The 12040-nt window shown below is 47.0% G+C and overlaps 1 protein-coding gene across 1 annotated transcript; it reads right to left on the bottom strand.

The window, feature by feature from the left end:
* Positions 1-7921: 7921 nt before the first annotated feature.
* LOC141971682 (uncharacterized) lies at positions 7922-9717 on the bottom strand. Its single transcript, XM_074929188.1, has one exon. It carries the CDS (start codon positions 9041-9043, stop codon positions 8090-8092), a length of 954 nt encoding a protein of 317 aa, XP_074785289.1. The 5' UTR covers positions 9044-9717; the 3' UTR covers positions 7922-8089.
* Between the last annotated feature and the right edge of the window lie 2323 nt (positions 9718-12040).

Here is a 12040-nt window from a genome sequence, read left to right as displayed (position 1 = left end):
TTCTGGTAAACTGGGCTTTTAGTTTGCAAAGACCGGCAGAGCTGCCCAGTCATAACTGCAGCACTCTTCTCAGGACCAAAAGGACACTGCTTGCACTTAAAATGTGTGGAATTCTTTAGAGGAATAAAAGCTTAGAATGTGAGGGTGAAGGAGGTGAGGACAGGGGAGCGGGGAGTAGCTGGGGGGGGTGTGTGTGTTGTTTCTTGAACTGAATAAGGAAGATTGCTCAGGGTCTCATTCCTTTCCATCTACTCAGTGTTTTTCAGCTGACACATCGAGCCATGAACTGTCAAAACCACAAGCTGTACTTAACAGGGTGAGGAAGGAGTGAAAGCTGTGAGAGGAAAGTGAAAATGAAACAGTCTTGTGCAAAGGTGCGTGAACAGAGCTGAGGAGTGCAAGAGGGAGTTGATTATTTTCTCACTTCGCGGGTGAGCAAGACGGACAGATTTGCTTTTGATGTTTGCAGTCTAAATTACACCAGTGGGTACCTGAAAATCAAGAGCAGACGAGAAAGAAAATGAGAAAACCACCGTGATAATGCAGAATCATTTTAATGGGAAGGGAAAGGACAGAACAAGACTGCTAGAATAAATAACAGCACAAAGGGCACAGTTCCAGGTGCTGATTGTCCTCATATACAGAAACAAACGACTTCTCTGTGTGTATGTATAGATTTGTCAAAAGGAAAAGTGAATTTCCTGGTGACTAATTCTCCTAAATGCTAAGACCAGTCTAATTAGGTCATGTCTCCACTGTCCACATTTGTGGTGTTCTTGAAACAGCTGCTGCCTTCACTTTTCTGGAAAGCAATGGAAAAAGAACAAATTGTTCCCGAAAATCAGAAACTGTATGTTTCAAAGGTCAGGTTAAAGCAAATTAGGATAGGGCGCATTTTATTACTCTGACCACCTGCCTGAGAATGTACCTGAGGAAAAAAAAATCGATGAACTTAAGGTATAATTTAAAGAAGACGTAGGTAAGTCTGCTTTAGAGAGGCAGTAGGAGTGTACGAGGCCTTTGGGCTTGGTCACTGGCGTTTGGTATCACTGTGTTATGCTTCTGGTATCTCTTTGTCCTCCTTTGTTGTATCTGTATTTTCAGTTTCTGGCTTCTCCTCTGGAGCATGCTCTTCCCTCTCATTCTCAGATGGTTGGTAGCTTCTGTAGTTGGGTCGACTGCAAGGATGCATCCAATGGGAAGAAAACACGTAGGAGCACCGTGATGCAGACTGAGGGACGTATTTTGGGATGAATCTCTCTGCGGGTGGCTCGGAGCACAGGACATCTGCTCTTAAAGATGTCAGCGGGGCTGGGGCACCTCCCTCCAGAACTGCAGAACTACCCACTACCGTCTCCTGTGGGCACGTGCTGAGGATCGGCCCTGGGAATGTCACGACGACGGGAGGGGGGTATATAATGACTCTGGAGGCACCACAGGATACAACACAGGGGTCATTGCAGCTGGTAGCAAGAGGCTGTGGGCACTGCACATCGCATGAGTAGAAACACCGTCCTGCATCCCGCTCCCCGCTGAAGGACATCTGGGAGGAATGGTGGCAAACCTGCAGCACATAACGCAGAGCACAGGCATGTTTCTCAAAGCATTTGCGACCCACGCCCTGCCCTTGCACCCCTGGGGGAACTCCGGCTCTTCTATCCTTGCAGGGAGGATGAGGATGTGCCACAGCTGGAGATACGCTGCGGTGGGGAAGGTGCAAGGGGATAAAAGCGCGGCTCAGGTATTTTAGCTATAGGGGCCGTGCCCATAACGTGGGTGTTGTAGCAGAGACAAAGTGAGCCGGCAATTCCAGGAACTGAAGCTCACAGGTTTGTCCCCTTGCTCCCTTACCCCATCCTCATCACCCTGTCTCCACTCTCCCAAAAAGGACCCTTAGGCCTCCGGGTTTGAGCAACCTCCATCCCATTTTGCCACTGCCATCCCTTGCCCCCAGGCTATTTTTTCCTCTGCCCCTGTGTGCCTCTTTTCACTCCCAATTACAGATCCTGTCTGGGCAGCCACCAAGGACAACTGGAGCGGTACCACAGCTGGAGCCGGTGACTTCAACAGAGCCACAGCTGGTCCCTCAAGGCCACTGGTCATACAGGAATAAATATTTTTTATCTGTACTGGAGAATGTCCTTGCCTGGGATTATTTGTCTCAGTGATAGAGCATGCCCAGCCCTCGTTAGAGTAATTATGCATAATAGGATTCCTGTGCCTCTGCTAAGATTGCACTGGGCACTTATCAGTGTCCTGAGAGGTTTGTGCAGGCGAATGAATTTGTGTCAGGCAAATCTGGGAGGAAAAAAAAAAAAAATTATCCCAGCCCTGCAAGCTGGAAACTGCTGTACAGGAGGTGGAAGGACCCGATTTCGGTGCCATTCTGTGCGCTAGCCCCTGAGCTCCTAGGAAAATCTTGCCTCCAGGTACTTCCAGATGGTTTGTAGAGACCATTTGTAGCAGAGCCAAGAACTTCATAGAGATTTTTTGGTGCCTTTTTTTTTTTTTTTTTTTTTGCCTAGATCTTGAATCCATCTTTTAGGTCATTCCGCTGGAACTAATTACAAAAATATATTGTGGGATTTATCTGTCAAAGTTTAAAACTGCATGATGTAGATGATTACCTACAAAGTAGCCACTTTTTTTTTCTTTTTTTTTTTTTTTTTTCATGTCCCTGAGGAAAAACTGGTACTTTCAGAGTGCAGTCAAGCTCATTCAGAGGTAGGTGTTTAAATAAGTCGCGTGAAATGCCTGTTTCTGTGCACCAGTTGTGATGGAAAGGTGTTATAGTTCTTTTGTCTAACTTTTCATGTCTGTTAATACTCAGCATCAGATGCTCTCATCAGAAAAACCCTGAAGTCACTGAATATGAAAACAATTGTCCCTGCAGAGTCTCTTCTTCCTAATAGTGCTGAGATAAAGGTGTCTTAACCCAAAAAGAGAGGCTCCTGCATGAATGACCAACCGAAAACTGGGCAGACATCACTTCTTAGTGAAATGAACTCTTTGTTCTAGCTGTGTTTTGGATGCAAAGACGAATCATTCTGGCAGGAAAGGAAGGAGGCGAGAAGATTTTGGTCCCTTTGGAAACGAAATCTTGCCGATTTATGAAGAAAAACTTTTGGAAAACAAATCTGAACATCTCCGATCTTCTACAATTTTTTAATGAAAATAAATACTAATATTACTGAGCAACCTGATCTCGTTCAAGATGTCCCTGCTCATTGCAGGGTGGTTGGACTTGATGAGCTTTAAAGATTCCTTCTAACCCAAACCATTTTATGATTCTTTGATAATATTATCTAGAGCTTAAAATGCATTTTATGTTGGATACCATGTAGCTATATACAGGTAATTGATAATAAAAAAAATTGCACTTTTTTTTTTTTTTTTATAACGATGCCAATGCCCACAGATACATTTTTAAGGCTGCACATGCTCCAAGGATACAACTAAATAATTTCTAGCAGACTTGTCAAGAAAGAATCCCATTAATATTTTTAGAAACTGCAGAATATCTTGCTGTTAAACCCCAGTTCATTTTAAAGCAACATTTTCCTCAACATAATTATATTGAGGTGAATCGGACTTACCAGTTGTCCAGGAAGAAGTCAAGAGAAACAGCCGGAGGAGCCCTGAATCTTCTGAGTTTTATATGCTTTCTTGAACTTCCAGGAAGATGAGACAACCTTTTTGCATGAGGTCTTAATTACTTTCCAAACAATTTTTCCCGCATGTGTAACACTTATAATTACTGTAATTATTTTAACATTGTTTACCGGCATTATTCAATTTTCTACGGTACATACTGTTACATGCTGCGGGATTCCCTTTGTTTTGTTTGGGGTTTTGTTTTGTTGTTGGGTTGTTTGGTTTGGTTTTTTTTTTTTATGGTCTAAATTACTTGCTGGTGTGATTCTACCACTTCTGTCTGTGTTAACATGGGGGTGCAACTCGCTGCAGTTTGTTCAGCTTTGACTTAAATATCGGCCACGTGAGCTGTGGCTTGCAGACAGCAATACTGCAGCTATATCGGTTATATCTGTTGCTAGGTGTGGGATTTTAATCCATTCCCCTAAATCCACTGTAGCATTCAGTTGGAGGCACCACAGGGTTCATCCCTGTAAGTGGTTTTGAGGAGAGAGGAGTGGAGAATGGAATTTTGCAGGCTGCACGTACCCCATTTTTGTCCACAATGAAAGTGATTTGGTTATTTGTGTCCTGTCCTTTGTTTCACTTTTGTCACAGCTTTGGCTGGAGGATGTTGTTCTGCTTGGGGGATCCCCACTCGTACTCTAGATACCTACCAGCTGCTAAGCGTCCGGCTCCAATCACCATGCAGGATCAGAAGGCTGCGAAATACAACCCTGAAGGATGCCTGCTTAAGGAGGAGAAGACTGGAAAGAGATAAGGCAATCATTTCTGCAGATAAAAGGTAGATGCCAAGTTGATTTATCTGCCATTTATACCTGCTGAGGACAAGAGAAGTCACGGGTTAAAAGTGCATCAGGGGAGACTTAACTATGGGGAAAAGTTTTTAATTGCTTGGCTACTGACGTCCAGGAATTGGTGCATTTTGTGGAGCCTCACTGATTTCCCAAGGATTTAGGAGGATTCTCCGAGATGAGAGTCATCTTTTCAACTCTCGCAGGGTTAGCCAAAGCCTTTTGAGCCATTTCAAAATGTTTGCTTTTGAATGCAAAACAGAAACGTGCTGTTTCATGAAAACGCAAAGCTCTTTGAGTTGTCAAGACTCGAAAAAAGCATCCTGTTCATGAGAACAACTAAGACGTTTCCATCAAAAAAAAAAAAAAAAAAAAAAAAAGCATATTCTAAAGTTGCTGTTAGCTCTGGGGTGTTTGTCTCAGATTACATACTATCGATATCATAACGATCAAACACTTTGCACGCATAAAGCAGTAATGAATATTTTTGAAATGTTTTGACATTCCCTGTTGCATGGAAGCCTCACCTCACCCGTCTCTAAATGTCGGGATTATTTTCCCCATCCTCACAAAAGACGATGAAAAATTGGCACATAATTATCCACGGATACACAGCTCGTGAAGGGGATTAACTCTATTGAGCTCTGCTACTAGAAATCGCTGGCAATTTATGTTAAAAAGTGTATTTCATGTTCTTTAACAGTTTCAGGTAGCTTATGGATCTCTTGGTGATTTCTGGACCAATTTCTGATCATACCCTTCTTCCTTAAAAATGAGAAAAGTGTCTGGAAAAATGTAAATTCCTGTTTCGATGCCACTTTACCTGCAGAACATCCAAATACTCCAAACTTGGAACTCATTTAAACCTCTAAGTCTTCCATGCAGGAAGAAAATACAGCAAGGCCACCATTTATGATGTCTTCTGCACAAAAAACTTTGGAAACTGGAGTAGAAGCACAACCCTAATCTTATGCTTCTTGGTAACGTGGGCGATGTGGAGTTTGTCCAGCTGAGGGATCCTGGACTAGAACAGATTTGGACAGCGGTTGCATGGAAAGGCTCTGCAAAGTAACCCCCCCACCCCAAAAAAAAAAAAAAAAAAAAAAAAAAAAAGCTGCTTTGTAGCACACCCGGTCACTCTCCACCTCAGAGTGGAGCCCGTCATCGCTCTAAACACTCATTTGGTGAGTGAAGGCAGTAATAAACTGTCCCTTCAGTGTTTTCTTCTCCAGGGCAAACATACCCAGCTCTCCCAGCCTCTCTCTTCCTGCACCCAGTGCCCTGACCACCCTGCAGCCTCCACCGGACTCCCTCCTGGCTGCCCATGACTCTTGTGCTGAGCACCCAAAACCACACGTGGAGGTCTGGATGTGGCCTCCTGGATGCCAGCAGGAGGAGGAATCTTTTTTTTTTTTTTTTTCCTGGCCCTGGTTGTGCTCTGGCTTAGGCAGTCCTGCCTGCAGTTGGCTGTCACCACCACAAGGATGCAGCACTGCCTCACGTCACCTTTTGGGCCACCAGGTCCATTTTTTTTGCAGAGCTCATGACTTCTCCAGGAGCAGATCTCACCTACTAATCCATTTGATAAGGGAGAGCAGAGTCTGCTGCCAGAGAAGGTAGTGGGAGGAGAGAGGGAATACGAGAGCACAAAAATCATCCTTGTGCAAATAGTCAATAAAAATTCAGGCACCATTTAGTGGCTGCTCTGAGAGATCAGGGTTTTATACTATCATGTCAGTGTAACTCCTTTATCAGAAGCAAAACCACAAAAAAAAAAAAAAAAAGAAACTTAGATTTTTAAAGGGAAACCCTTTTCTGCTGATCAACGCCATCTTCCCCATGCTAACTGAAGGGGAGTCTGGGTCCTTTCAGGACAAAGAGTGGCTTGAGATCAGCAAAGCCTTTTAAACCATGCGAGTGGGATAAATGCAGGTGGGAGAATTTCCCCTGGGCCTGGGCTGTGCCACCCTCATCCTTAATTGTGAACCTCCATCTCCCTCTAATGGCATCTCCGAGCCTCACCACCCGTCCTGAGCATGCCTGGGGTGAGCAAGGGTGGAGAGGAACCAGATTTTTAACAGACCCGCTATAAGAAAGAGTTTAATCTCATGTCAGGTAGTCAGGAGGGAGTTACTCACTCAGGCCTTTCCTCTCTTTTCACTTATTTCTCCGGGGTTAGGGATTTACCAGAAGTTAAAATGCAATCTCTCTCCCCATGGGGAGCTAGACTCCTCCTAATCCTGGAGGACTGCTGGTAGCTGTGTTTTTACAGACAAATCTATCGCTTTATTAGAAAAAAAAAAGAGTCTATAGAAATCCTGCTTGGTCTGTTTGGTGTGCTGCAGAGGAAGCCAAGGAGATAGGAGGCAGTTTTCCAGCTGGGATTTCGCCAGGAAGCTGGCTGAGCAGAGCCAGACAGCAAAGCAGTGATGGGAGGAGCTGCTGGGTCTCCCGCTTGCACATTTAGATGGTGGCCAAGAGCTTCTGCTTTCCCGGTGCTCCCCAGGAGCACCCCTGAGAGAGACTGTGGTGTAGGGCAGGTGTGTAAGAACATAGGCTTTGGGACTTTGCCCTTACATATACATACCAGGAGATCAAAAGTATTGACCAAGCATGATAACTATTTCCTGCTGTCGGTGAAAATATTATTGTCAGAGAACAGCTGGAATTGAAAGTTATTTTTCCTTCTGGTTGCACTTTTATAACCACAGAATATTGATGCTGATCACCCATCCGACGCAGACAGGGCCAGCTCAGGGTCACCGCATCAGAAGAGACCTTTTGCAGCATCCCCCCTCCCTCCTGCTATGCCAGGGACTGTCCCACACAACCCATTTCATTATCTGCGCAGCAGTGCTTTGTCCAGGGACAAAATGGCAGAGCAGGGGACACCTGGGGGACGCTTGCCCTGCTCCCAGGGTGCAGGACGGAAAGCTCTCCTGGGTGGCCCACATGCAAACTGGGTGTGCTCCCCTGTGACGCTGGTGAGCTAAGCCTGGATAGACAGTAAACTCCTGTCTGAGGGCTGCTAATGAGTCTCATTACTTTAGCCAAGCCTTCTTCTAAATACCACCCTGTGCTGCTTCTTTTAATATGTCTCTGGGTAACCTTTCAAGACCAAGATCTGCTCCCACAGATGGTAAATCTTTCTAGTCCTAAAAGCGTGATTACTGCCATTATTTTACACAAGAGAGTGGTATGACAACAGGGAATAATTTTGTCCAGTAGTGGGTATTAGAAACAGTTTTTAAAAAACGGAAAATAAATCAGACAGAGAGCAGGAATCCAGCTACAACCTGAGTTTAATACGACTGGTACAACAGGGGAATATGATTGATCCAGTAACAGCAAAAACCTCTCAGGGTGTGAACACTGTAAGAGAGTTGTATCGGTTTGAGGTTCAAAGCCTGAGCACCTGCTCAGAGTTACTTAACTTCTCACTAACAGCTTTTCTGTTGCAGGAATGATTGAAGTGTGGTCACAAAAGGAAGGCAACGCACTCAGCGGGTTTAACATGGATACAATAAGGGGTAAAATAAGGCCAAAGCTTCTTTGGGGATTAGGAATGCGAACGGAGAGAAAAATAACCTCACACCTCAGCTACATAGCTTGTTGTTTTCACAACTACTCCTTTATCTCTTCTACCACAGCCATTTTGAAGCACAGCGACTCTTCTTGGAGTGGCTTGAACGTTTGGCCCCCCCTGTATGATGGTGCGTCGAGTGCTGGGTGGCCCGTGGGTAGAGGCACTTGGACTTGCTCAGGTGTTGTGTCGAAGAGCTCTTGTGCTTGCCTCCCTCCTGCGGCAGCGAGCATTTGACTGTGTGATGGTGCGAGGAATATTCCTTTATTCCCTGCCCGGGGGGGCACTTGGGCACCTGTGGCTGTGGCTTGGTTACACACTGCTGCGCGGAGTAGGTGGTGACACACTCCTGGGTCGGGTAGCCCTTCATGCATTTCTGGTGGGGGAACCCGCTCATGCACTCCTGCGTTATGCACTGCTGCTGCGGGGGGCACTCGGTGACACCCCTCAGCGGCGGGGAATAGCCGCTGGTCATCCCCTGCGAGGACCGCAGCTCCGTGCCGCACCGCTGCGACGAGCTTTTGGAGATCTTCTGCGACCTGCATTCGTCCTTGCACGAGGCCGAGTATTTGATCCCACATGGTGGGAACTTGAGTTTGCCCGGCTCCGGGCACCTGGGTGCACATGGTGGGAGGCTCTTGGCTACACGTTTTTTCTCAAGGCAGCTGGTCTCACAGGGTTGGAAACTCTGCACTGTGCTCAGCTTCAGGCTGGGCTTCCTGCAGGGCAGAAGGCGAGTGGTCTCGCAGGGCTCAGGGTACAGCAGGACACACTGCTGTACGTAGGGCTGGCAAGGCAGCAGGGCTGTCTGGCCCATGCTCGGCTGCGGGCACACGTAAGTGAAAGGTTGCGTGTAGCTTTGCCATCTCGGCATCGGGCTCTTGATCACGCTCACTGGGTGGCACGTGGTACTGCACATATCGGACTGGGGCGTGCACTGCTGGATGCTTTCGGTGATATAGCCTGATCCCGGCAGGTACAAGTGTTTATATCGCTCCCCATAGTAGTGCATGGTCACCCAAGGCACTTACGCCTGAAAGAAACGGGAAAAAGACAGACAGTTCACATAGGCATCGGGATGTTTTTTTGTGATGGAGGACTTGGAGTTTCCCCATGGCCACCGCAATATGGCAAGCCCACCCACTAGCTCTCAGGGGCTCTCAGTAACTCAAGGCCAAGCTGTGATTACTGAGGTGACAAGAGGAGAGGCTGCTCTCAGCTCGTGTCCCCACACCCTTCTCTGAAGAGCCTGGAAACAATCAGGGATTGGAGCCAGGCAAACTGGGGTTTGCCCTTCATGCTGCCCTTCAAAAACCAGCTAAGTGCCCATCAAAGCATTTCACCAAGGAAAAAGTGACATTATGACCCTCCATCTTACTTCCGGGAAACCTTCTGTGTCACTCCTGGGACGTCCTTTCAAGTTTATGTCCTGCAACTCCCCAGCACAGGAGATTAAAGGCAAGCCAAAATTAAAGGTGTGTCCATGCTGTAATAACCAGGTGTGGCTGCAGTTCACGCGGGCAAACCCAAACTGAGGTTAAATTAGCCTGCTGAGGGTAAGGATAGGTTTGTTCCAGCACGGAGCTCAGCACGTACAACCTGCCTGCCCGCCGATTCACGGTCCCACAGGGGTCTGCTGGGCTGGCAGCGTGCAATTACAGGCTCTGAGCTCGCTACCATCGCGTCGGCTTTGCTGCCTCTGCGAGCCTTGCAGTCCTGGCTTTGTACTGTAGGCATCTTCAAGAAAAATAAAGAGGAAATACAACAGGATTGTTTCTAAATATTTGGTGAAACCATAGCAGAAAGGAGAATCTATCGAGGCAAGATCTCAGCTGGTGTTAACTAGCCAAGTTTCACTCGGCTGAAAGAATTACACCCATTTAAAGCAGCCTCCAGTCCTGCACTACAGTCAGACCAAGCCATAGGATCCTGGTTTTGTGACAATAACCTGAAAACTCACTGTCAAAACGCCTGGCATAGCAGCTCTGAGAGTGAAACCTCACCCTGGCAGCCCCTGTGTGGGCAGCACGAAGGGGAGTCGAGCTGAGACCCCATCCCTGGGGAAGGGACGAGACGGCACCGTCTGGGGACCCACACCTTCCTCCTGAAACCACTGTGAAGTGTCTCACTTTGCCTTGGCCCTGAGCCTCATAGGAGAAACCATTCCACTTCAGTCCCCACGCCAGAAAATGCCCGTTTCGGGGAGTTTCCTGAGTTTTTAACAAACAGGATTATTTTGAGCACAACAGGTACTGGAAGCACCGACATGTGAAACGTAGTCTGACTGAAAATGGTTTTTTCATTTCAATACTGTTTGGAGATTAAGGCATGTAATTCAACGACTAAAGAAACTGCATATTCCGAACGCTCCTAATTCTGTCTATAATTACAGTAAAATGTTTTATCTTCCAAAAGCCTATCACTGGGTGACTATCAGCAATAACAATGCTGTGTGTTACTATCATTAGGAAAACTTATTATCACTACAATTACAACAATCATCTACTAATAAAAACAACCCCTTGAAAAACAACGGCAGCAATTGCTACTACTACCTGTACAATGCATACAATCTGGTGATGCTCATCAAGATAAAAAGCTTCTAAAGTAGGGAGGACTATTTGCTTCCGAGGGGTTGTTTGCATCTCAGACTTATTTTTATCATCAGAAATTTTAACACGTTCAGCTTTAGCTAGAGAGTCTCTTTGCTGACTTTCACATTGGCACCGAAGTTGGTCAGCTTCTTCCTATTATCTGAAAAGTTGCTTTGTTTAAATTCCATAAAACGGCCACACATGTCTCCACTCCACTTCCTTTAGAGATGCCTTTTCGTGTGCAAGCTCATCTCTGACTCCTGCCAGCATCGAGCCCTTTATGTAGTCAATAGCCTCCTTTGGACTAGAACTAACAGAAAGCGTAGAAAAGCCCACAAATCCCACTCCTGACTTCACAGTCCATCTGGAATTGCTTTCCCAATATTCTTCAGTTTAGCACGGAAGAGATGCTCCAGCTGTTAGAGCCGCACACGCCGGTGCTGAAGGCAGCATCCCCCAGAGGATGCTTCTCCACATGTACACAGGCAAGACCTCTGCCTGCTCCGGCCACCCAGGAATAAAACAGCATTTCAGGAGCTCCATTTAAAGCCAGACTTACCCACTTCATCAGTGAGAACAACCGGAGAGAAGTGCCTAGGAGAGCCCCGCGATGGCAGAGCTTTTATACAGTGAATAAGTGCCCTAGGGGTGTGAGGCGGTTTGGCTGGGTGATGCTCTAATTGCCTGCCAGTCCTGGACGAGCCACGTGCAGCTTCGTGCCGGCGGGAATGGCTGTCCTCGCTCTGCGGGGCTGCCATCGCTGCCTGGCACCGCCGAGACATCTGCTTCCCCTGTGAGCAATGTGAGGGGGAGCCTCCTGATCCAACGTGCCCAACCAGCGGAGCCTCTGGCAGGCCAAGGACACCCTGTGCAGGTGCCGCTCATGGCCCTCACGCTACGAATCCCCCACGCGCAGTGCCAAAGCGTCCCTGCCTGCCCATTGCAAATCCCACTAAAACGCACCTTTCCACCCAGAAAAAGATGGCAGTTGAGCCCACCGAAGGGACTGCTCAAGGGACTCCTTGTTTCCAGGGGAGCTGCCTGCGTAAGTCCCTTCCGAGCCTTTGAAAACGCCGTCCAGGAAGGACTCACGGCAGCGTTTTGCAGACCGTAATTACTGTGGCATGCAGACTTCCTTCACTTACACAAGGAACCCAGGGAAGAGATGGATGATTTGGACTGAAAAAGCCTTGGGCTAAGGGCAGCTACTAAAAAGACATGCCACGAAGTGAATAACCTGCTGAAAGAGGTGACGCTTTTCCGGCACAACAAAGGGGAGAAGGGACAAGAAGGAGCACTGGGGAAAAGCGCCTGAATCAAACCAGGCTCACATCCTGAAAAACACAAATCACATTTCTTGCTCTGCTGCACAGAGTAGTCATTCTTGCTTTTGTTCCCTGTTTATGCCACAAATA

This window comes from Athene noctua, chromosome 29, assembly GCF_965140245.1.
Source record: "Athene noctua chromosome 29, bAthNoc1.hap1.1, whole genome shotgun sequence".
NCBI lineage: Eukaryota > Metazoa > Chordata > Aves > Strigiformes > Strigidae > Athene > Athene noctua.
This window is presented reverse-complemented; position numbering and strand designations above follow the sequence as displayed.

What these genes read in the sequence shown, in the direction of transcription:
- LOC141971682 (XM_074929188.1), bottom strand. Translation starts at nt 9,043, where the DNA reads ATGCACTACTATGGGGAGCGATATAAACACTTGTACCTGCCGGGATCA.